General features: G+C 40.4%; 1 protein-coding gene across 1 annotated transcript in view; it reads left to right on the forward strand.

The window, feature by feature from the left end:
* Positions 1–11,467, forward strand: part of GNG12 (G protein subunit gamma 12) — a 77,459-nt gene extending 65,992 nt beyond the window's left edge. The window contains exons 2-3 of the mRNA XM_049617034.1: positions 5,774–5,892; positions 7,569–11,467. Coding sequence (XP_049472991.1) covers positions 5,800–5,892; positions 7,569–7,694 — 219 coding nt within the window. The 5' untranslated portion in view covers positions 5,774–5,799 and the 3' untranslated portion in view covers positions 7,695–11,467. The remainder of the gene's footprint in view (positions 1–5,773; positions 5,893–7,568) is intronic.
* The last annotated feature ends 12,595 nt before the right edge of the window (positions 11,468–24,062 follow it).

A 24,062-nucleotide genomic window follows, 5' to 3' on the forward strand; every position in this document is an offset into this window, starting at 1 on the left:
AAAGGTCTCTGCACTGTGAACACAGAGCCTTGATGTGGGGCTTGAACCCACAAACCTGTGAGATCATGACCTGAACCGAAATCAAGAGTTGGATGCTTAACTGACTGAGCCATCCTGATGCTCCCTAAATTCCCTCTTCTTATAAGGACACCAGTCATATTGGATCAGGGCCCACCCTAATAAGCTCATTTAACTTAATCATGTCTGTAAAGGCCCTATCTCCAAATACACTTTATTCTGAGTTATGGGGGGTTACTTTTCTTTCCATCAGGGCGGTTCAATAGGGCACCCCAGGAGGAAGGTAGGGCAGTTGTTCAGTGCCAACCATCGGGGACTGCAGGTGCCTAGAGTACTTCTCAGGGGATGTGATCAGAAGGTATAGGTACTTAACACTCAGCAAAAGTATTCTTTGTATTTATTATACTCACATGCTTATGTTATCTGATGCTCTTAACAGCTCTTTGAAATAGGAAAGTATTATTATCCCCCCTTTTCCCATGAGAAAATTGAGGCTTACATGGGTTGCGAGTCCTTCCCTGGGGCCCCAGAACTAGGCAGTGGCAAGGGCAGGAGTGAGCTCAAGTCCCCTGCCCTAATCCTTGAGTATGTCCCTGGAACTAAATGTCCAAGGCATAGTACAAAGGCCATGTCACAAGTTCAAATAGAGGGATGGGCAGGTATGCCAGCAAATGTTAAAGCAGCAGCCTCTACTTAGATTCAGCCCAGTTTTATAAAATTTTCTGATTTTTCCAGAGATCTTTCTTTGTCTTAAAGTGATAGCTCAGTTTTTCAAATGTTGACAATTTAAAGTTAACACCCCCCCCCCTCCGCCACACACACACACAGTTGAGTTAACCCTGTGCGGGGCCCAATCAAACACATCAATAGTCTGGATTCAGCCTGCAGACTCTGATTTAAAAGAAGTGTTCAGGAGATAGAGACACTGTTCTACGGATCTGACTGTCCTTCCTCTAAGGCCATATTAGAAACATGTTGCTACCCAATCATATTACCTTGACATTCTTCTTTTGCTCTTTTGCTGGGTGAATTTTTCTCCTGTTTCACACCCGAATGCATGATTTTCAGTCTTGTCAGTGAACCAAGGGACCCAACATTATTAAGTATCTGTGTGTACAGGCTACGTACTGATAGGCTCTCTTGTTTCTCTTCCCAACAACCCTGTGAGCTAAGTATTGCTGCCTGCACCCCGTTAATAGATGAGAGGGACTGATAAAGGGCCAAGCCAGGGTAAGACATTAAGACTTTGATAGTTGAAGGAAGATCAGATGGAAGCCTTTTTTTTTTTTTTAACCTGCTCTTTTATTATAGACACAAGGGGTGTATTTGCTCAGAACACTGGCTTCGGTCCAGTGCTTCAGTTATTTGCCCGGCCAGGATGACCTTGTGATTCAGCTGCTGCTTCCCCAAGTGTGCTCCCTCACACACTTTCCATCCCCACCCTCTCCGTGCAGCAGACCCCTCTGGACAAAGGTTAAGATGCTCTTCTTTCCCTAATGGGAAATGTTGTTCCTAGGAATTTCTAGGAACCTAAGAATTCAGATGAACAACAGCCTTAAAACCAATGCCAACTATTTGAATCACTAAATATTATGTATGTTTATTCAGATTTTCTCCTGTAAAAATGTGAACAAGGCTGCAGAAGCTATAGCCAGGGTTTCATGAAACTGGGGGTCTGTGCAGGCCTCTGCCCTTTAGGGAGGCAGAGGCAGGGCTGGTGGCTCAGGATCTCCAGATGCTGACCTCAGTCCTTGCCTGGTCGTGACAGCTAGAACATTCTTGCTTAGCTTGTGGAAAGGAGAGGGGAGGCCTGTTTTTCAGGACACCGGATAAACAGATGCTTTCTGCACCAGAAGGGCTGTTGCACAGACACAAAGCAGTCAGCAAGCCCACAACTCCAGGTCATCAGTGTCAAGGTCACCCTAGCCCTGAGTGTTTGTGAATCAAATTAACTGGAATTGTATCCTTTCCTTGGTGCAGTAGGAAGCATGGCTTCCGGGGTGAAAGGCTTATGAGCTGGTTCGGGGCTTATGAGCAGGGTTAACTTGAAGCAAGTTTTTCTAATTTCAGTTGCCTCATCTATAAAATGAGTATGAAATAGTAATAACACCTTTCAGGATCATAGTGAGGCTTCACGGACTGCTGCGCATGAGAGCAACGTGTGCAGTCTAGGGTTTCATACAAATATCTGGTGGTGTTTGCCTTGGGAGCTTTCTTAAAGTAAGAATAAAGCAAGCTTTTTATCCACGTGGTAGCACAAACAGACAGACATCCTTGCCTTTGAGGGAAGAGCAAAGAAAACCCGCTCAAGGCACAAAGATGGTTAGAGATACCTGTTCTCTCGGTCCAGCTGTTGAGGAGATTCAGAGAAGCTGCAGGTTAGGAGGAAGTCCTCAGCTAGACCTCCAGCTCCTGGAAACACCTCCTCTCTCTCCACAACCAAATAGTAGTGGCCATTTTTGCAGTGACAGGAGGCATCTCAGCCCTGGGTCCCTGCATAGGGCTCCTTAAGTTGAAACCGTAACTTTGATCTGACTTTTCTCTGAGTTAGAAGAATGTTGTAATAAGAGATGATGCTCTCCAGTGGCCTGGTACACAACTTTTTCTAGGAATGGCCACAAATACCCCATTTAATTGACCTGCCAAACACTATTCCTATATTCAGTAGGAAGTTGGTGGTGGTTAATAATCTGTGAAGCTGTGAAAATCACCCATCTCCTAAACTTTAACTACTTTTCTGGGTGAGTTTAGACATATGCTAGGAGAGGGAAACAGACTTTGAGAAAAGAACTCATATTTGCGTTGGGAGCCCAAGATAAGTTGGTGGGGCCAGAGGACGGGCTCCACTCCCCCTGAAGCAGAAGAGAGAGGGTCCCCAGGAGAAGGAAGCAGGAAGCTGTCTGAGAAACAGGGAGGACTGTGAAGGGAGCAGATATCAGAATAGGGGAAACCTGCCAGAGGCGCTAAACCTGCAAGTGTGATCTGTGAATTGCTGTTTTCAATCACAACTATAATACACGAAGAAACTCACGGGTACTAGAGGCAAAGTTTCTTACCGATTTCAGAGGGACCTACCCCAGTATTTTTAAAAAATTTTTTTTAACATTTCATTTTTTGAGAGACAGGGAGAGCGAGCCGGGGAGGGGCAGAGAGAGAGGGAGACACAGAATCTGAAGCAGGCTCCAGGCTCCGAGCTGTCAGCACAGAGTCAGACGCAGGGCTCGAACGAACGAACCGTGAGATCATGGCCTGAGCCAAAGTTGTACACTTAACTGACTGAGCTACCCAGGTGCCCCTACCCCAGTATTTTATAGAGCCTGACCGTGGGCTCTTTGCTCATAGCTACGCGGGTGGGAGCAACGAGTGGTCCAGGCCTGACCGATGTGAACTGGTGTGCAGTTACAGGGAAACTTGCTCAGGCCTTGGAAACTTTATGCCCTGGAGCCTGAGAAGAGAATGCTTGGCGTTATTCTCATTCAAAGGGACATTTAGAAAGTCCTTAGGATGCAGCCTGGAAACCACAGGCCCTTCAGAAGGGTATCATATTCACATTCTGGAGGTTGGGGGCCAAATCTCAGAAACCTCGCCAACTGGCACAGGAGCCCCGTTTAACATGCTGCAGGGCACAAAACGTGGAACTAGAATGCCATGAATCGGGATGCTTCACTCTGCTTGCAGGGAGGTTTGCCTTCTGCCTCGGTCCCATTTCAAAGGCTCTGTTAATAAATGCTTGCCTGGGAGCACAGAACAACACTGGGCCAGGCCGCTGGGTATGAGCAAAACCGCTGGGAGAGGACCCTAGGCCTCTCCCTTGGGTGGGGCGGGATGATTGGAATCTGAGGAAGAGGCAGCGAGTCAGGGAGTGTTGAAATGAGGTCGCCAAGGCCTAGGATTAAAGCCGGGCCACCCTGCCCTGTGTATGATGTATGGATGATTCCTCCTCCCAGTTTCCTGCACTGGTGGGACATCCTTATTTCTAGGGGAATCCTCTGTTGTCTGTCACCAGCCATTCCATTCTACCCTGACAGCGGAGTGCAGCAGAATCACCTAAGGATGCACTTACAAGGGGCCTCATGCCATGGCCCACCCAGGCCCCGTCATCAGAATCCTGGAGCCTCACTGACCTGGGCGAGGCAGCCAGGTACACAGGCAATTCTGATTCATCGTGCTGTGTGTGGCCTCCCAAGGATAAATACAAGAGCAGCTGCTATTTTTGGGGTGCCTTGGTCCTCTGATAAACACTACATGTGCATCAGCAAAGTGGCTCCTCAAAAACCATCATCTCCTCAAATTATGCAGAAGAAAGCTTGGGCTCATAGAGGTTAAGTGATCAGCCCAGTTTCACCCAGCTAGTAAGTGGCAGAGGCAGGGTCCAAACCCAGGAATATGAAGCATGACGATGAGGCTGGATGTCAAAGTTCTGCACACAGTTAAAAACACAGGTTTATTTGTACAGTTGACCCAAAGCCACCTCTGACCAAAGCCCTGTCTAAATCTTGGAGCCAAGCCCTTGGGAGCATTCCAAGTGTGGCAGAGCTCAGGCAGAGCACCTTGGTGCCCACGTGGTGGACACCGTGGAGCCTGGGGGTTGCGGGCATGTTTTGTAGCCCTGCCTGGTCCTAGGCCTTTATGGCAGAGATGCTTTTTGCAAGTGTGGCCCTTCCAGAAGGTTGAGTCAGTCTGGGTTTGCTGCAGGCGCCACGGTGCCCCAAGACTTTGCTGAGCCCTTGCATAGTATGAGGGAGGCATACCTACTGTCCACCTGCTTCTATGAGTCACAAAACTGCCACCCGGCCTGCCAGCTCTGCATTTTCCCCCACTCGCCACCGTGCCAAGACAGAACTTAGCCATATATGGCAGGGGCACCAGTAGTGCTTTTCCCTAGCCTGCCTGCCTTTTGGAATATGTCCTTGGACAATCAGCCGGGTTAAAGCTCAAGGTCCAGGAGGTTTCATTTCCTTTTTACCAGGTGGCTGGGGAGCGAGAGGAAAAGAGCAGCCTTGGCTCCAAGGGCTCAGGCCCGAGAGGAGAGTCAACCCCCAAACATGTGGTGGGGGTACAGGATTAGCAAGTGCCCTGGGCGCCCCGGCTGAGGCCAGAGAGAGGTAAAGGAGGGAAAGATAGAGTTCTGTTAAATATTCAGGCTTTAGGCTGCTCAGTGTATCCCCTTTGACATTTGCAGGGGGTTCATCATTGAGAGTCTTTCAGCTGAAAGGTTCCCACTTTTTCTTGAATAAAGGCTTCCTTATCTGCCTAACTAACATTCCTCAAATGATTGCAAACCTCGATAGCACCTAAAAATGCACCCTTTGTGTAAAGTTCTCCAGAGGCACTCTCCTTTGCTGTTTTCTGTTGCCAGGACTTGAATCAGTGTAATAGTTGGGTAAGAGAGCCAAAATGAAATAAAATCAAACCTTCTATTAAAGGACATAGCAGTAATATTAAACTACACACGTAATGTGGCCTGTGCTTGCATACGCTCATATGTGCCGGAGGCCCCCTAACTACTGCAAATGTTTATGTATATTTGTTTCCTCTCAGAAGATGCTAGAAAAGGCTCCATTATGCTGCGTGTTGGGGTGGATGGATGAAACTAGTACTGGGTTTCTGCAAAGGAAAGATCTATGAAGGAGCTCCAATGGGAGGGCATTCTCGTAACTACCTCACAGAGCCCATGATGACTGGGAAAAATGCATCCTTTTCCCCTAAGTAATGCAAACTTTAGGAATGTTTAAACAACTTACATTCTTTTCAGGTTTCAGGTAAAAACAATACCTGACAATGTCGAGCAAAACAGCAAGCACCAACAACATCGCCCAGGCAAGGAGAACTGTGCAGCAGTTGAGAATGGAAGCCTCCATTGAGAGAATAAAGGTAAGAGGCCTGGATGGGATCAGACGTGTTTTCTGATCAGGTCCCTCTGCTCCCCACGGCGGGGCCACGTTTCCGAGAAGGCAGTGCCATTCCCTGCGGCTTGGGGCCAGGATTTTCCTAGGGCCGGCTGAGAGCCTCAGAATCTAACGTTCATTTCTGCCCGGCCTGGGCTTCATTTCAAAAGCACAGGCAAGCCAAAGTGTCTGAGTTAGCCTCTCTGTTGGAACAGAAAACCTAGACCCAATGACAGGATTCCCCAAGAACCTACCTTCCCTGAAGGAACACAGCCAAGTCCCGTGATCTCTGTGTTCTGCACTGGGACAGGGGTTCTAGATGGATTTTATAAACACCCTTGTTATCCCTCTGGAATTTACTAAGTGCTTTAGAGTATAGTCTGGCATAGCAAGTCAACACTCGGGGTCTCCTTTTTTAAGACTACGCACTTTTTTAAATGTGTGTGCACTATTTTAATGACCACATTCTGTACCCGGGGTGAGTAATGCCAAGCCTTAGTTGAGATCTACGAGAAAGGGGAAGGCATTTGTTAGGTCACCTGACTTCGAAGTCTTTTCTCCCCAAATCCCAAGAGAGAACTAGGCAGTGTGTGCCCTGGAATGTTGTGAGTAATGCTGTTTCCTAGAAACTGAAGCAGTCACCTGATACATTCCTCTGGGCCTGGAGATAGTCACCTGTCTTCAAAACATGAGGCTGCTTATGCTGTGTTTGACGGGACTCAGCTGCCCTGTGTTCCTTGCCTGAGGACACTGATCTGATTATTCTGTGGAATAGCCCACCCAGACTTCTGAACAGGGTGTGGCATTTTCTGTTTTTAACTCGTGCCAGAGGAAGGCACTGAATCTTCCCATTCTGGTTTTATCCCTCCTTTTATTTTTCTAAGACCAACCTTTAACAGTAGAACCTAAAGCTCTTCTCTCAAGAATACGGACTCCAAGTCCATAATTCAGTTCCAATTTTGTATCAAATACTAAGATACAGCCTTCCCTTGATTCACATATACTTCCCCATTCCCATGCTTATTTTGAAAAGCGTCAAACCTGTAAAAGAGCTATCACAACAAACACCCATATACACCCTTTGCCACGATTCACCAATTAACATTTTGCCACATTTGCTTTTTCTGTGTCTTGTACACGCACCCACACAACACATACCCTTTAAACCACTTGAAAGTTATTTGCAAACATCGTGACTCTTCACCCTTAAATACTTCACCTTCCTCATAACCACACTACAGTTATAAGTTTCGGGATCATCTAGTAATATCTAACACACAGTCCACTTTTGAAGAATCCAGGCCACTCAGAATGGCCCTCCCATGGGATACCATTGCTTGCCGATTCTTCGATGCCGGCTAAATGTTTTGGCAGGAATAGTTGCTAGCTGGTGGTGCGTCATCTGTGCTCACCCTAGGAGACACGTGATGTCATTTTTCTCCGATCTTTAGATCCGATCACTTGGTTAAAGAAGCAGAGCTACCAGATTTGTCCGTTTACAAATCTTTTTCCTTTTTAACTGACAAGTAATCTGGGAGAAACGGGGTCTGGAAAGCTCACTCCACCAGTCTTCTACGCAGAGGACCAACATTCAACTACCCTTTTAAAGTTTGTGCATACATTATTTTCTTGTGTGTTTGCTTTGGTTCATCCACCTGTCAGGTCTCAAAGGCATCGGCGGACCTCATGTCCTACTGTGAGGAGCATGCCAGGAGCGACCCTTTGCTGATCGGGATACCAACCTCAGAAAACCCTTTCAAGGATAAAAAAACTTGCATCATCTTATAGAGGAACACGGAAACCGTCCCTCGCCTCTTCTCAACAAAGCAAATTATGAGCAGCTCCTTGGAAGACATTTACCTTCAGCTTATTTGGTAACCACTGCTAATAACTAAAATACTCTAACTTGGAACGATTGACTCTGATGTCTTTATTTTCCAAGCTGCCCTTTCTCTAAAACACCTTTTACTCATTTAATACAGAATAACAATCTTCTTTTCCATTTGATAACTATGGTGTTCTATTGGGTTACTGCTTCAGAAAAGTTGGTCTGGGCCATTTAAAAAAAACATTATCTGCTTTTAAATATATGAATAACCCAGTCATATCAAGACTTAAATTACCTAAGTACCTGTCTAGGTTAAAATGCCAAGAATAACTTACTGAAACCTTTATATCATAGTATGTTTTTAATAGGGTTGTGCCAACCTGTACAGTGTACATGGGTGAGGAGTGTTTTGTGTATATATATATGTCTTTGTATATACACATATCAATGCTATTTCCTTTTTAAAATTTCTCTCTCCATGCCATCAGTTCGACTCCAGAAGTTATACCTTTGTCTTGAGCTGTATGTAGATAGAATAAAAGTTTTTCATATAGTTATTGTACAAAAAGGTATCCACTGTAATTGAGTTGTGAAGAAATGTTGCTGACCTCTTAGGCTAGAATTAACTATACCGATTAAAATTTAAAAACTGAACTAAAAACCCTCTTATCAGGTATTGACAAGGGAACCTAAAAAGGCTCCCATGATCCTGAGTCTAGAAGAGGGGGGGAGGCCTCTGGGCCAGACTCTGGGGCTCATGTTCTCTAGATTGTGGAGAGACACCTCTGAAATGTCCACCCTAATGCCTAGAGTGCACGTGAGCCCCACCCAAAGGAGAGCAGGAATGTGTGAAAACCAGCTGCTTTTCTCAGCCAAACTTTGTAATTTCACTCTCTCTGCCCTGCCCTTTGTCTTTCCTCTCCCACTAGAACATCTCTTTCCAGAGGTGGTATTCACCTCCCCAGCCCCAAGTGGGTGGAACATGGTGGGATGGAAATACATGAAACACAACAGTATCAGGCACTTTTCAAATATCTATAGTGCCAGTGTGTTCCCTACCTTGTCCACAAACCACCCGAGGCAGGCTTGGATTCAGGGATACATGACTTGGGCTTCAGGGTTCCAGCAGCAGTTCCTTGATTTTCCTCTGGACATGAGTACAGCCCTCACATCCTTGGAATTTCCAGTGGGCATCCCAAGGAATCTCCTGTGCCCAGAGAGTATTTTAACTTTATCAGAGAAAGAGAAAAGGTTCTTAAAAAAAAAAAAAAAAAGTGCTCACCTAAGGGCTCAAACCATTTACAAGCCTTTGATATTTTAATTCATCTTTAGTTCATTGAAAATAACTACTGATGAAGGATTAAAAGCTTATTTTCAAAAAGGAGTCAACCCCAAAATGGAATTATTTCTGATGGTTTTCCCTAGTTCTGTACAATCTTGCCCTGCAACACAAGCCCCTTTTAAAACCTAATGTCTGGTTTTAAGTATTAAGCAGATTGTGGGTGAACAAATGTAGTGCTATTTTTAAATTGTTCAAATATAGTCAGTATTTCCCCAGTCACCTATCTGTTCAGTATTGTGAACTGCCCTCACTTTTCCAAGATCATGTGAAAATCATGCCACTGGCCTTATCCTCTTGTCCTCTGCCTCTGGGTTTTGCAATATGACCAGTTTCCACATAAATTGTAGGCACCTGTTTAGGAGAGATAAAGGTGAAATTTGAAATGTACACGAAAAAGACAACATTGCATTTAATGCTTCACTTAATGAGACATTTTCTTTTAATAAGTATATTTTTCTACCGATAGTTTCAGAACACTAATCTTATTTTCACTCTGATTTTTAACATGTTTCTTTAAATATTTATAATACAGCTTGTTAAATATTTTTATGAAATTTTATTATACCTTTTCATTATATGTGCACTTTTTCAGTAGCAAGCATAGTTCATTGCTTAGTACTAAGTTATGCTCTTTTACCTAATGGAAAACAAATATGTTTTGCTCCCTATTTGTTAATGTGCTTATAGTGGTAAGGAATGGACTTGAGGTCCCTAAAGATTTCATTTTTCCTGGTCAGCTATCATAAAGGCTAGGAGTATAAATATCATGTAGCTTCCTAATGATGTATAGGGCATGTTTAAGAAAAGTGAAATCACATCCTTTGATGATGGACCCAGTGGGGAAAAATTGTAGTTAAATGTTGATTTACTTAAAACTAGATGTCTATGTGAGAAAGTACATGTATAGGACATATAGAAATCACTTTTATTTGTCAGGCTTTATTTTACTTATGAAAAACCATTTTTAACTGTTCTACAGCAGCTGGTTTATGATAATGGACAAATGCCCAGTATGTGTTGTTTTTCCAACTACCACTATAAAAACAAATCACATATATACATGCAACTTTTGGCTTCATATCTGTGAAGCTATTTAAATGTGTTCATTATACTTTTGCCTTTAATGCTGTTTCTGTTAACGGTGACTTTTTTTCATTCTTATATGTTCATTAGTGCATAAATCTGTCCCAATTGAGGCCTCAGGACCACGGCAAGATATGCTAGATAAAATTTCAGGACTCCAAAGTATTTTACAGAAACACATTATTCCAGTTTGTTCACCAAGTATAGGTTGTAGCTATTTTTTCTTCTACAGAGAATCAGGTTTTTACATTTCCTTACCTTATGAAAATGAAAGTGCCATAATTACCTTTTAAAGGAAGGACCTGCCTTCTTTCCATACTGTTTTTGTACTTTACTAATCTTTAACTATCAAAGAAATTATACCAGTGACTTAGTAATTTTGAGGCATAGGTTAGTTTAGGTAGTAGAGGATGCACCAAACTTTTTCTTCAGATGCCTTCTTCTCAGCTAATTTACAACTAAGTGTCATCTGGTTACTCCAACTATTGATTGAAGATCTGTAGAAGCCCAAGAAATGAACTATAGTACATGTCTGTCCTTCTCCATAAAATATAATACTGGAGTGTGTTATGAATTGTATTGATTTCTTTTATGATAGATCTATTAACAGGAACAAAATACGTGAATCAAATAGAATTAAGTGTAAATTAAAATAGAGCACTTACCTAAAATTGGGTGGCCTGGATCATAGCCTTGGATCCTTTTTTAGCCAATGTGGTGCCCCTGTGTCGTGTGACTCTGAACAAGGCACTTCATCTCGCTGGGCCTCCGTTTTGCCATCTGTAAAACAAGGGGCTTGAAGTAGATGATGGTGGCGATCCCCCTGCCCCTGCACCTCCACTCTCCGAAGCCTCGGTCCAATGGCCTACCCCGCTACAGGTCCTGCCAATGTGTTGGTGCTATAAGCTGCTTCAAATATAAAATGGTTCGTCTATCATATATGCTCACTTAATAGCTTATGAAAGGCCTTTTTGTTATAAAGCTTTTTCTGGTTTTATGGACTTGATTACTGTAATGTTTTGTTTTTAGCCGTGTAACTCTAAACATCATTCACTTGTCCCAGTAATCTGGGATGGGATTTTGTCATTTTATGGCATTCTTTGGCTACTCATCTGTCCAGCATCTTATTAACCTAAGCACTGTGATCATTGTTTGGAAATCTGTCCTATGGAAAGAATAGAAACATTTCCTTCACATGTACTTCACAGATTCAAAAGAAGTTTCATTAAAACATCCTTCTCTTTACTGGATCCGTGCCTCACTGTATCATCCTACTCGTGTTTTGCCCAATAAATTAATAGAAGACCAGCTCTCTTCCATTCTCCTTCATTCAGTTACCATTTTCTTAACACCTGCTGAGAGCCAGATGTTGAATACCAGGCTCTGGCCCTCCAATGAGTAAGACTCACACCAGCCCGTGCAAAGCTCACAGTCCGGAGCAAGGAGGGTGGCATGGCAGATAGAGAAACTGACAATCGAGCAGCAGAATACCCTGTGTGAAGGTGAGCACATGGTACTGTGAGAGCCCAGAGGAGGAAGGACCAGCTCCACAACAGTGAGGTCTGAGGAGGCTTCCAAGGGAGGTGATGTGTGAGCTGGGTCTTGAGAAAAGAAGAAATTTTGTAAGCACTAGAATGAAGTCTTGGAAGAAAGGGAAGAGGAGGAGAGTGGGCTCAAAACTAGAGTACAGAGTAATTCCCAAACTACTTGTTTGTCCTGCAAGCAACAGGAAGGCAGTGGAGGTTATTAAAGAGGAATGATGTAATGGTATCCAATGTGTAGAGAGGGTGGTTTCCCAGCCTGAGACCCAGCTGTGACCATGGAAACAGATAACAAATGAAAAAGCCATTACGCTCACAATGACTCATATTCACCAAGTATTTGCCAAAGGTACCCTGCCTCCTCCTCAATTCCTTCCCCTAAGGCTGGGATTCCCTTAGAGATGAAGGAACAATATCATCATCCAGAAAGGAAAAAAAGGCAGCCAGTGAGTGTCTGGTTATGGATCTGGGCAGCTACAGAGATGACCCTGGCTTCTGAGAATCAGTACATACACACTATAAAGGGTAGGAGCAAAAGAGTCCTTCAGCCCTTTCTAGGAAAGGACTGAAGAATTGAGATTTTGATCATGAAAAACAGCAGCTAACATGCACTTTCACTGGTTCAAAGTATCAGAAGTTCCTGTGACTTTCAATGGAGGACAATTGTATTAGGAGATGAGACTGGGTAGGGGTGAATTTAAAACAAAGTGAGGGAAGAGAAGGTAATGCAAAGGATAGACAATGTAAGTAAATATGGCAGATGAAATGTTATACTACCTTAATGTTATGAACAAGGAACTCAAACCTACAGGTGATGGTGGTAGCTTGGCGTGGAGATTCATGTCACGTGGCTTTCCAACTCTCCAAGATACGGGGGGTGAACACCTTCTCATTGGCAAGATGGTCAGTTACAACATACATATACATGTGTATAGTATTTATAAGCCGCCTTATTTGGTGGTAGGTAGACACCTGTTGAGGATTTCTCCCTCCTTCCTTCCCTGTCCCTAGGTTTACAAACCTTTGGCTTACAGCTCTGTAGAACCTGATTCCACCATCAGCTATACCCATCTTTGCACCATCTGGCATGGATATCACCTTTAGCTTGTCTTCAGAGCATGGCCCTACTGGCTACTTTACTTTACCTCTTTACCACTGTAAGCAGCAAACAACCTTTGCTTTCAGATGAGCCCTTCTGCTACTCCAATTACTATCTCCTTATCAGAGTCATTCATGTCTATCAAGGCCGTTTAACTGTAGGCCAGCCTTGGGCAAACATGCACAGTTGGTCTCAAGAACCCTTCAATTATCAATTTTTTCAGAAACCAATGTTCTCTTTATCCTGAGGGAGAATGCAATCCAAATAAATTCAAAGATGCTAATGACTTAATGGTTAGAAGATCACTATGGAAAGAGCAATGTTTAGCATAAAGGAGAAGTTAATAGTAAAGTTTTAGATATCATTAAGAATTATTCATATGAAGCATTCCTATACCCTATAAATCCTAGATAATCTTATTATAAAAGCAAGTAATTGAAATCATTGAGATGCATAATGGCAAGATCCCAGGCTTGGAGGTCTAAGAAATTTGCAGCCAAAACATCTATGTACAAGTTGCTACTTCTGGTCTCTAGATCCGGTCACCCCCCCACCCTTCCACACACACATCCTACTTAGGTAGAAATGAGAGCTTCATTGACTAAGAGACTTTAAATCTGGTCCTAACATAAAATATTCATCCTGTGACATCATGGGGGACCCTGTGGATCTAGAAGTTGTTGTTCTACTGGGGGCAAGCCTAAGGCACTCACTGGAAGAACATGGCCAGCAGTACCTGCTTTGTTCCTGGCACTGACTGCACAGAGCATTCATGCCTCCTGGGATCTGGTTAAGGATAACCCTAAGTAAAAGTTGGCATGTGAACAAAAGAGAAAACCCAGAAATAAACCCATGCTTATATGGCCAATCTATGGCGAAGGAGGCAAGAATATACAATGAGGAAAAGAGTCTCTTTGATAGACCGTGCTGGGAAAACTAGACAGCTACATGCATAAGAATGAAACTGGACCACTTTTTACATTATATACAAATAAAATGGATTAAAGACCTAAATATGAGACACAAAACCATAAAATACCTAGAAGAAAACATTGGCAATGATTTCCTTAACATCGGCCTTAGCAACATTTTTCTAGATATGTCTCCCCAAGACATAACAAAAACAAAAGCAAAAATAAACTATTGGGACTACACCAAAATAAGAGACTTTTGCACAGGGTAGGAAACTAGCAAAATGAAAGGCAACTTACTGGGAGAAGAGACTTGCAAATAATATATCTGAAAAGGGGTTAATATCTAGAATACTTATTCAATTCAATACACACACACACTAATAATCCAATTAAAACTGGGCAGAGGACCTGAATAGACATTTTTCCAAAGAAGACATGCAGGTGGCAAACAGACTCATGAAGAGGTGCTCAACATCACTAAGCATCGGAGAAATGCACAAAACCACAATGAGGCATCACCTCACACCTGTCAGAATGACTAGAATCAAAAAGTCAAGAAATAATATGTGTTGGTTAGGGTGTAGAGAAGAGGAATCCTCTTATACTGTTGGTGGGAATACAAATTGATGCAGCCACTGAAAAACAGCATGGAGTTTCCTAAAAAACAAAAAACAAAAAAAAACCCCTATCATCCAGTAATTTACCTGCGAGGTATTTACCCAAAGAAAACAAAACACTACTTTGAAAAGATATATGCACCCCTATGTTTATTGCATTTTTAAAAATTTTAATTCTAGGGGCGCCTGGGTGGCGCAGTCGGTTAAGCGTCCGACTTCAGCCAGGTCACGATCTCGTGGTCCGTGAGTTCGAGCCCCGCGTCAGGCTCTGGGCTGATGGCTCGGAGCCTGGAGCCTGGAGCCTGTTTCCGATTCTGTGTCTCCCTCTCTCTCTGCCCCTCCCCCGTTCATGCTCTGTCTCTCTCTGTCCCAAAAATAAATAAAAAACGTTGAAAAAAAAATTTAAAAAAAAAAAATTTTAATTCTAGTATAATTAATATGCAGTGCTATATTAGTTTCAGGTATACAATATAATGATTCAACAATTCTATATATTACTGAGTGCTCATCAAGATAAGTGTACTCTTAATCCCCCTTCACCTATTTCGCCCATCCACCTCACCTACTTCCCCTATGGTAACCATCTGTTCTCTATAGTTAAGAGTCTGGGGTTTTTTTGTTTCTCTTTTTTGCCTTTGTTCATTTGTTTTGTTTTTCAGGTTCCACATATGTGAAATCATACAGCATTGGTCTTTCTCTGACTTATTTTGCTTAGTGTAATATCCTTCTAGATCCATCTATGCTGTTGCAATTGGCAACATTTCTTTTTTGTGGCTGAATAATATTCCATTATATATATATATATATATACATACACACACACGCACACACATATATATGTACATATATGTATACATATATATGTGTATGTGTATATATGTGTGTATATATGTGTGTGTGTGTGTATATATATGTATATATATATACATATATATATATATATATATATAACACTTCTTTATCCATGGACATTTGGTTGCTTCCATGTCTTGGCTATTGTAAATAATGCTACACTGTAGCCAAATTATGGAGGCAGCCCAAGTATCCATGGATAAATGAATGGATAAAGATGTGAGATACACACACAATGGGCTACTACCTCAGACATAAAAAAAGAATGAAATCTTGACATTTGCAACCACATGGATGGATCTAGAGGGTATAAGGTTGAGTGAAATAAGTCAGAGAAAGACAAGTACCATACGATTTCACTCCTATGTGGAATCTAAAAAACAAAACGAAAAACAGAAACAGACCCATAAATGCAGAGAAGAAATGTGATTGCCAGAGGGGAGGGGGTTGGGGGATGGGCAAAATGGATGAAGGCAAGCGGGAGGTATAAACTTCCAGTAATGAAATGAGTCAGTCATGGAGATAAAAGGTACGACACAAGGAATATAGCCACTGATACTGTAATATCACTGTATAGTCACAGATGGTAGCTATACTTGTGGGCATAGCATAACATAGAGAGTTGTGGAATCACCACGATGTATACCTGAAACCTATGTAATACTGAACGTGTGTCAATTTTAAAATCTCACAACAGACCCACGAGGTAGCTACTATTATTATCCCTACTTTACATATGAGGAAATACAAGTGTGAAGAGATCCAAATGCATATTTGCTAGGTCTTTTAAAAACACCGAATTTTTCATGAGCAGCTAGTATGAGGTAAGAGAACACATGTCCTGGAATCAGGAAATGTAGGTTCTAGTCCAACTGCCGCTAATTTGCTATGCAACCTTAGGACCTTTATGACTTCTGGTCCTGCTTCCAGGAAAAAAAAAAAAAAAAAAAAGAAAGGATCTACTTTTTAAAAAGGACTTAGTCTAGGTAACTGTTAACATTTCTTCTAACTTTACATTTTACACAAATTTGAGAGAGGTGAGCAATTCACTTTCAGGTGCATTTTGCCATCTTCACCCCAAGTCATTTTATATTTCCTTCCTTGAATTAAAAATCAGGAGAACCAAGTCTAGAGTATGAGGTCAGAGGATATGTGGGTTTGCTGCGTGTAATTATAGGTATTTAAAAGATATTTAAAGAATCACTTCCTGATACTTCAGCTATTGACTCATCAACAGGACTGGAAAGAATTTTTAAGTAAAAATGATTTGCAGAAAGGTATTTTGTCTAGAGGCAATTAATAGAATTAAGAGAGCAAAGTGCCAACAATGCCTTTCTAAGAGGAGTTCAAAAACATAACTACAAAAAGAAAAATCTCTCATCCAAATTTTAAATGTGAGTAACAGAGAATTTGGTTTTTAGAAGCAAGGAAAAGAGGAATTCATTCATTTGTTAATGCCCTGCTAGGAATGTAGTAGTTCCCACTGGCAGTATGCTAAATATGTCCTAGGATAAACCCAGAAAAGACAGGGATCTCCCAGGATAGTTGAGGAAGGGGTTATGGGGATGGGTAGTAGGAGGTAAACATAAATTACTATGCATTGTGGTAAATGCTATTATTAGAAGTTGGCTCTGAAGGAACATGACAAAATCACAGCAGGAGATCTAAGCAGAAACAGAAATACGTAATCTATCTGATAGAGAATTTAAGGTAATGATCATAAAGCTACTGATTTCAGAAAAGAGTGGAGGATGTCAGTGCGACCCGTAAAAGGAGATAAAAACTAACATATCAGAGATGAAAAACTCAACAAATGAAATTAAAAATGTAATAGATGGGATAAATAGTAGGCTATAGAAAGCAGAGGAATAGATCAGTGACCTGGAGGATAAAGTAATGGGAAGCAATAAAGTTAAAGAGGTGAAAGACAAACAAATACTGCATGATGAGAACAGACTTAGAGAACTCAGCAACACCATTCAGTATAATAACATGCACATTATAGGGATCCCAGAAGGAGAAGAGAGAGAAAGGGGGGCAGAAAATGTGTTTAAAGAAATAATAGCTGAAAATGTCATGATTCTGGGGAAGTAAACAGAGATTCCCCCAACAAATTCAACCCAAAGAGGTCCACACCAAGACACATAGTAATTAAAATGACCAAAAAAAAAAAAAAAAAAAAATAGTGATAAAGTGGTTTAAAGGTTGCAAGAGAAAAGAAGACAGTTAAGGAAATCCCATAAGACTATCAGCTGATTTTTCAGCAGAAACTTTGCAGGCCAGGAGGGAGTGGCATGATATATTCAGGGTGTGGAAAGGAAAAAATCTTAAGGTAAGAATAGTCTATCATTCAGAATAGAAGATAAAGAATTTCCCAGACAAACAAAAGTTAAGAATGCATGACCACTAAACCAGCCCTACAAGAAATGTTAAAGGGGACTCTGAGGGGGGAAACAACAACAACAACATAAAAATAAGAAAAATAGGAAGCACAAAAGCAAAATAAATAAGTGAATAAATAAATAAATCTGTAAAAATCAGTCAAGGAAGGAACAAAATAGAAGGATGTAAAATATGATACCAAATATCTGAACCTTGGAGGGAAGAGAAAAATGAGTTCAAAATTAAGCAACCATTAACTTAATATAGACTGCTACAAGCAGATGATGTTTTATATAAACTGAATGGTAATCACAAGCCAAAAAACAGTAAATAGGTATGCAAAAAAATGAAGAGTAAGGAATCTAAGTATATCACTAAAGAAAACCGGCAAACCATGAAGAAGAAAAGGAGGAGAAAGGATCAGAGAAAAACTACAAAAACAACCACAAAACAAGTAAAAAAAAAAAAAATAGCAAATAGTTATCTATCAATAATCATTCTGTATGTAAATGGACTAAATGCTCCAATCAAAAGACATAAGGTGATGTAATGGATAGAAAAACAAGTCATCTATATGTTGCCTAATAGAGACTCATTTGAGACTAAAGACACATGCAGATTGAAAGTGAGGAGATGAAGAAACATTTATCAGGCAAATGGATGTCAAAAGAAAGCTGGAGTAGCAATACTTATTTGGGCAAAATGGACTTTAAAACAAAGTCTGTAAAAAGAGACAAAGAAGGACACTATAAAATCATGAAGGGGACAATCCAACAAGAAGATATGACAACTGTTAATACCTATGCACCCAACATGGAAACACCCAAATACATAAAGCAACTAATAACAAACACAAAGGAACAATTCAATAATAATACAATAACAGTAAACAAATAACAGTAAAAGAACACCTCGCTTACATCGATGGACAAATCATCCAAACAGAAAATCAACAAGGAAACAGTGCCTTTGAATGACACACTGGACTAGATATATTCAGAACATTCCACCATAAAACAGCAGAATACACATTCTTTTCAAGTGCATACGGAACATTCTCCAGAATAGATCACATATTAGGCTACAAAACAAGCCTCAACAAATCCAAAAAGATCAAAGTCATACCATGCATCTTTTCTGACCACAATGCTATGAAACTAGAAATCAACCACAAGAAAAAAATCTGGAAAGTCCACAAATACATGGAGGTTAAATAACATGCTACTAAACAATAAATGAGTCAACCAAGAATTAAAAGCAGAAATCAAAAAATACATGGAAACAAACAAAAATGAAAAAAAATATAAAAAAGTAAAAAAAAAAAAAGAAAGAAAGAAAAGAAAAGAAACAAACATGAAAACACAATGGTCCAAAACCTGTATGATGCAGCAAAAACAGTTCTAAAGAGGGGAGTATATTGGAATACAGGCCTACATCCAGAGGCAAGAAAAATCTCAACTAAACAGCTTAACCTTACACCTAAAAGAATTAGAAAAAGAACAATAAATAAAACCCAAAACCAGAAGAAGGAAGGAAATAATAAAGTTTAGAGTAGAAACAAATGATTTAGAAAGTAAGAAAACCAATAAAACAGATCAATGAAACCAGAAGCTGGTTCTTTGAAAACATCAACAAAATGGATAAACATCTAGCCAGATGAAAGAGAGAAAGGGAAGGGGGGAGAAAGAAAAGAAAGAACTCAAGTAAAAATAACAAATGAAAGAGGAGAAATAACAATGAACACCACAGAAAGACAAATAATTATAAGAGAATATCATGAAAAACTGTATGCCAACAAATTAGACAAACTAGAAGAAATGGATATATTCCTAGAAACATACAACCTCCCAAAAGTGAAGCAGGAAGAAACAGAAAATTTGAACAGACCAATCACCAGCAAGGGGATTAAAGTAGTAATCAAAAAACTGCCCACAAACAAAAGTCCAGAACCAGATGGTTCATAGGTGAATTCTACCAAACATTTAAAGAAGAGTTAATACGTATTCTACTCAAACTCTTCCAAAAAATAGAAGGAAAACCTCCAAATTCATTCTATGAAGCCAGTATCACCCTTATACCAAAATAAACAGAACTACAGGCCAATATCTCTGATGAACATTAATGCAAAAATCCTCAACAAAAGTGCTAGCAAACCAAATCTAACAATACATTAAAAATATCATTCACTACTATCAAATGGGATTTATTCCTGGTTTGCAAGGGTGGTTCAATATCCACAAATCAATGTCACATACCACATCAATAAAAGGATAAAAACCATATGATCATTTCAATAGATGCAGAGAAAGCATTTGACAAAGTATAACGTCCATTCTTGATAAAAGCCCTCAACAAAGTAGGTTTAGAGGGAACATACCTGAACATAATAAAGGCCGTATATGAAAAACCCACAACAAGCATCACACTCAATGGGGAAAATCTGAGAGATGTCCCCCCTGAGGTCAGGAAAAAGACAAGCATGTCAACTCTCATCACTTTTACTCAACATAGTACTGGAAGATCTAGCCACAGCAGATAGACAACAAAAATAAATGAAATTCATCCAAATCAGTAAGGAAGAAATAAAACTTCTATTTGCAGATGACATAATATATAGAAATAATATCTAGAAAACCTAAAGACTCTACCAAAAAATTACTAGAACTGATCAATGAATTCAGTAGTCACAAAAGACAAAATCAATGTACAGAAATCTGTTGCATTTCTATACACTAATAATGAAGCAAAAGAAAGAGAAATCAAGAAAATAATCCCATTACAATTGCATCAAAAATAGTAAAATACCTAGGAATAAACCTAATCAAAGGTGAAAGACCTCTACTCTGAAAACAATAAAACATTGATGAAAAAAACTGAAGATGAAACAAAACAAGTGGAAAGACATTCCATGCTCATGGATTGCAAGAAAAACTTAAAATGTCTATACTACCCAAAGCAATACGCACACTTAATGTAATCCCTATCAAAATACCAACAGCATTTTTCACAGAGCTAGAACAATCCTAAAATTTGTATGGAACCACAAAAGGCTCTGAATAGCCAAAGCAATTTTGAAAAAGAAAGCAAAGCTGGAGGCATCACAATTCCAGACTTCAAGTTACATTACAAAGCTGTAGTAATGAAATAAGTATGGTCCTGGCACAAAAACAGACACATAGATCAATAGAACAGAATAGAAAACCCACAATTATGTGGTCAATTAATCTTTGATGAAGCAGGAAAGAATATGTAATGGGAAACAGACAGCTGTCTCTTCAACAAATGGTGTTGGGAAAACTGGACAGCTACATGCAAAAGAATGAAACTGGACCATTTTCTTACACCATACACAAAAATAAATTAAAAATGGATTAAGACCTAAATGTGAGACCTGAAACCATAAAAATACTACAAGAGAGCACAGACAGTAATTTCTCTGACATTGGCCATAATAACATTCTTCTAGATATGTCTCCTGAGACAAGGAAAATAAAAGCAAAAAATAAACTATTGGGACTACCTCAAAATAAAAGTCTTCTTCAAAACAAGGGGAACAATCAACAAAACTAAAGGACAACTTACTCAATGGGAGAAGATACTTGCAAATGACATATCCAATATAGGGTTAGTATCCAAAATATACAAAGAACTTCTACAAATCAACACCCAAAAACCAAATAATCTAATTTAAAAATGGGCAGAAAATGAACAGACTTTTCTGCAAAGAAGACATCCAGATGGTCAACAGACACAAGAAAAGATACTCAACATCACTCATCATCAGGGAAATGCAAATCAAAACTACAATGAGATATCACCTCACCGCTATTGGAATGGCTAAAATCAAAAACACAAGAAACAACAAGTGTTGGCAAGGATGTGGGAAGAAAAGGAAGCCTCTTGCACTGTTAGTGGGAACGCAGATTGGTGCAGCCACTGTGGAAAACAGTAGGGAGTTTCACTAAAAAGTTAAAAATACAACTACCCTATGATTCAGTAATGATGGTACTGTGTATTTACCCAAAACATACAAAAACACTAATTCAAAGGGATACATGTACTTCTATGTTTATAGCAGCATTATTTATGAAAGCCAAATTATGGAAATGTCCATCAATAGGTGAATGGATCAAGAAGAAGAATATTATTCAGCCATAAAAAACAATGAAATCTTGCCATTTGCAACAACTCGGATGGATCTAGAGGGTACTATGCTAAGCTAAATAAGCCAGTCAGAGAAAGACACATATTATAATTTCACTCATATGTGAAATATAAGAAACAAAACAAATGAACAAAAGAAAAAAAAAAGAGACAAACCAAGAAAGAGACTCTTAACTATAGAGAACTGAGGGTTACCAGAAAAGAGATGGGTAGAGAGAAGGATTAAATAGGTGATGGGGATTAAAGAGTACACTTGTGATGAATGGAATTCACACCAGGTGATGCATGGAATTGTTGACTCAGTATATTGTACACCTGAAACTAATATAACACTGTATGTTAACTATACTAGAATTAAATTAAGTTGTATTTTATTGTTTTATTATTTTGAGAGAGAGAAGGAGAGAAAGAAGAGAGAGAGGCACAGAGAGAATCCCAAGCCGTCTCTGTACTGTCAGCACAGAGCCTGACGCAGGGCTCAATTGCATAAACAGGGAGATCATGACCTGAGCTGAAATCGAGTCAAACGCCTAACCAACTCAGCCACCCAGACCCCTAAATTAAAAATTTTTTAAATGATAAAGAAGGTGGCTCTGCCTAAATCAAAAATTCTCACAGAGGAGGCAATATATCAGTTGGGTCTTGAAGGCTGGGCAGGAGTTGGTTAGTGAAGAACAGGGACAGGATAGTCTCAGCAGAGAAGACAGTGTATGCAAATGCACTAGGTTCTAAATGAGTCTAGGGTATTCAAACAACCCAGATATTTGTGGCAGGTGTATGAGGAGGAGAAGGTTGATGAGGCTGGGAAGGAAGTTTGAGTCAAGTCAAAGGCTATGAGTTTGTATTGATTATACAGGCAAGGGAAGGGAGTTGGTAGAGGTTTTTAAGCAGGGACCTGCCATAGCCTTTGTTTTCATAAAGGTAATTAGACTGTAAGAGGAAAATAAAGTAGTGGAGAGAAACTGGCAGTAGTGTTTCTAATCTCTGCTGAGTCCCCAGTAGTGTCTCACAATTCTTTCATTTGACCTGTCTAGTTCCTTCATTCCAAACCATTATCACCCTCCTCAAACCCTCCTACTTATCACCTTCCTACCAGGCAAACAATTCTGCCTTCCCCATCAAACAAAATGTTGGGGCCATTTGGCTTGAATTCTCAAATTTCCTATCTTCTCACACTCAAATGTCTCCATCACACCCATCCGAGTATCTTCCATCAGATGCACAGGTTGAGAAGCAACCTCGAGGTCAAGTCCAAACCCTCCAGCTATTCCCAAAGCCCCTTGCCTTCTTCTCTCCTTTATTAAAATTTTCCAAAGAGTGATCAGCCTTCTTTGCCTTCTCTGCCCCACCTCCCTTCTTCTCAATTGGCTGCAATCCTGCTTTTACTCCCACTATTGTAATGGAACTGATTTCACCCAGTAAATTGGCCAGTGAACTCCCAATTTCCAAATTCAATGGAGCATTTCAGTCTCTGCTTCAAGGACCCAACTGCTTGAATCATTCTTTTTCATAAACTCACCATTCTGCATCACTGACTTCTGTGATATCAAACTCTCCTTTTTCCCTCCTGTCTCTTCATTTTTCTGCCTCCTAAAATTCCACCCTCAGTCCCAAGTTTCAATCCTTATCCCATTGCTGCTCTTCCCATTTTACTCATTCTTCTTAGAAAGTCCATCCATTGTCACTGCTATTCATATGCTAAAGATTTCCAAATCTATACATCCAGCCCATCTTTTGTCCAAGCATCAGACTTACCTACCCTATTGGATATTTTCAACAGATAGCACACAGGGACTTGGAACATAATGTGTCGAAATCCATCTCCCTTCCTGAAATTTAATTGGTAGCACTATCACTAAATTGCCACACCTGGAAACTGAAGAGGCATTCAAGAATCTCCCCTCATCTCTTACATCTGATCACCCATTCTTGCCCATTTCATTTCCCAAATACTTTGCAAATCCATCCTGATTTTCCTCATCAGCTACAAATTCGGCCTATATCATCCCTTTTGCTGAACTACTGCAAATCCTCCCATCTGGACTTCAGCCTATGTGGCTGCCCCTGGCATTGGGGTAACCAACTATCTTGGCTTACTTGGGACTATTCTTGTTTGGGCTCTAAGAATCTCACATTCCAGAAATCCCTCAATACCCATTGTTCATGATACTTGTAGTTGCAAATGAAACTTGCTTAAGCACATTACTGGAAATCCATGGGCCTCACTTCAAGTAGAGCTGGATTCAGGAGTTCTGCTTTCAGGTTTCATCTCTGACCTTTCCTCTTGAATAGACTTCTCTATGAGGCAAGCCTGCTGCTAAGCAACACAGACAC

This window comes from Panthera uncia (genome assembly GCF_023721935.1).
Source record: "Panthera uncia isolate 11264 chromosome C1 unlocalized genomic scaffold, Puncia_PCG_1.0 HiC_scaffold_4, whole genome shotgun sequence".
In the NCBI taxonomy this organism is placed as follows: Eukaryota; Metazoa; Chordata; class Mammalia; order Carnivora; family Felidae; genus Panthera; species Panthera uncia.